Source organism: Apaloderma vittatum, unplaced genomic scaffold, assembly GCF_000703405.1.
Source record: "Apaloderma vittatum isolate BGI_N311 unplaced genomic scaffold, ASM70340v1 scaffold37313, whole genome shotgun sequence".
Lineage (NCBI taxonomy): Eukaryota > Metazoa > Chordata > Aves > Trogoniformes > Trogonidae > Apaloderma > Apaloderma vittatum.
In genome coordinates, this window is record NW_009708046.1 from 1 (window position 1) to 1,780 (window position 1,780).

General features: G+C 50.6%; 1 protein-coding gene across 1 annotated transcript; it reads right to left on the reverse strand.

The window, feature by feature from the left end:
• Positions 1-477: 477 nt before the first annotated feature.
• On the reverse strand, positions 478-1,401 carry LOC104269408 (protein phosphatase 1 regulatory subunit 3D-like). The gene has a single exon (XM_009866417.1). The coding sequence runs from the start codon at positions 1,399-1,401 to the stop codon at positions 478-480; it is 924 nt and encodes a 307-aa protein (XP_009864719.1).
• Positions 1,402-1,780: the final 379 nt, after the last annotated feature.

The window sequence follows — 1,780 nt, forward strand, 5'->3', positions numbered from 1 at the left end:
ACTCCCTACAGTGTCTGCCATCCAAATTACGTATAAATGGAATAGTGCCCAGACTTGGTGAGGTAATATAAACACAATTAGAAACAAAACCAGTAAAGCTACACCGTCCCTTTAGAAAACAGGCAGTAGAAAATGTTAAAATACTTCAATTAGATATATTCTAGAGTATTATTAGCAAGAAGACTCCTGTTTTGCTCTCTGGTAGCCTGACAGCATGCCTTGGAATCATTCTGCAATGGGTCATGCACTCCAAGAAATCACTCAAGCTTCCAACAGCTGTAACTCAATGCACATTTTGGCCCTTTTTACTTTCTGAGAGGTTTAGAACAGTTTGTACAGGTCATTGGCTACTTCCCTGTCCTGGAACACTTCATCAGGTTCCAAAAAGAAGACTGTTTCCATAGAAGCAGAGAGCCATGCCAAGGAAGACAGCACCACCGAGCCTACTGACATGCTGCTCTGCGTCCCCTTTCTTGTTCAAATGAAGTGGATCCAGCTCTCCTCGCATTCTCGAGGCATCTTAAGGGGGTGAGTCCGGCAGGTAAGGCTGTAGTTATTGCCTCTGTTGTTGTCCCAGTACTCCTGGCCATTGACTTGGTACCTTGCTGCAAACTGGACTACAGAGCACAGCTGAAGGAGGAAAGGAGGCACAGGGAGAAAGAAACTGAAAACATCAACCTGATCCTGCCCATTTTTCTCAGGGATGCTACTCTGCCAATGAGCACAGACTTCATGGAGGCTTTTCCACTGGTTGAAGGTGTATCGCACAGACACCTGCTTCTCAAAAGCAACATTGCGAACGTGAATGGTGCCACTGAGCCCCAAATCTGAGCTGGTCACTCGTTCTAGACACACTTGCTGCTCCTGAAGTCGGGAGGAGAAATCCATGCAGTCTGCAGGCTGCTGGAAGTCAGGTACCAAGCACTGCATAGTAAACTCCAAGTATGAGTTGCTGTACCAGAGGTCTGAGTTTATAGAGAGCCTGGAAAGGACGTGCAAGGGGATTGATGGATCCTCCCCAGTCTGGAAGACTTTCACTTCAGTGAGGTCCAAGCCCAAAGCATCAGCAAATCTCACCCGGTTCATACGATTCTGGCAACCAGGAACTTGACACTGAACTGCCGCTCGCTTCCTTCTTTCGGGGGATGTAGGTAAAGATCTCGCTCGGCGGCGTATGATAGGCCGTAATGCTGGATCACAGCTGGAGGGAGCATTGCTCTGAAGCTTATTTGGCTGGGGGCCCCCTTTGGCTGGAAGAGTGCTCCAAAGAGTCCTGCTGCTACCTGTAGGGACTGCTGGGCGCTGCTGCTGCCCTCGTCCTGGTGGTGCTTCAGCCCTCAACATGTTCTGATAGAGTTCAGAGAGGTAGCTGGGATTCCTCTGAGGACCACGTACCTCCATTCTTAACCGATGACAAAACCCCCCAGTGTTAACACTGCAGGTAATAATGAGCACTGCCTCTCTGAAGCATGGGAATGGCAGCCACGGACAGTGAGCATTTGAGGTTATTGCACTGGGTGCAGGAAGAGTCAACTGGAAGAACGTAGCCTTCTAAATGAAGGGCAGAAACCTGGAAGCTCTCACAGTAGCTGGAAGTGAGCCAGAGGGCAGCACACGGGGTGTGGGGACACAGGCCGTCTCACTGGCTGGTAAAGGCGAGGCCGCTGTGCCGGCTGGTGGACCCGCTGCTCAGGCTGGAAAGGGATTCAAGGCTGTCACCGTTGATGCTGGAGGACCTGAAGCTCTCGTGCAGGCTGGAGACGGACTGGAGGCTGTCGTG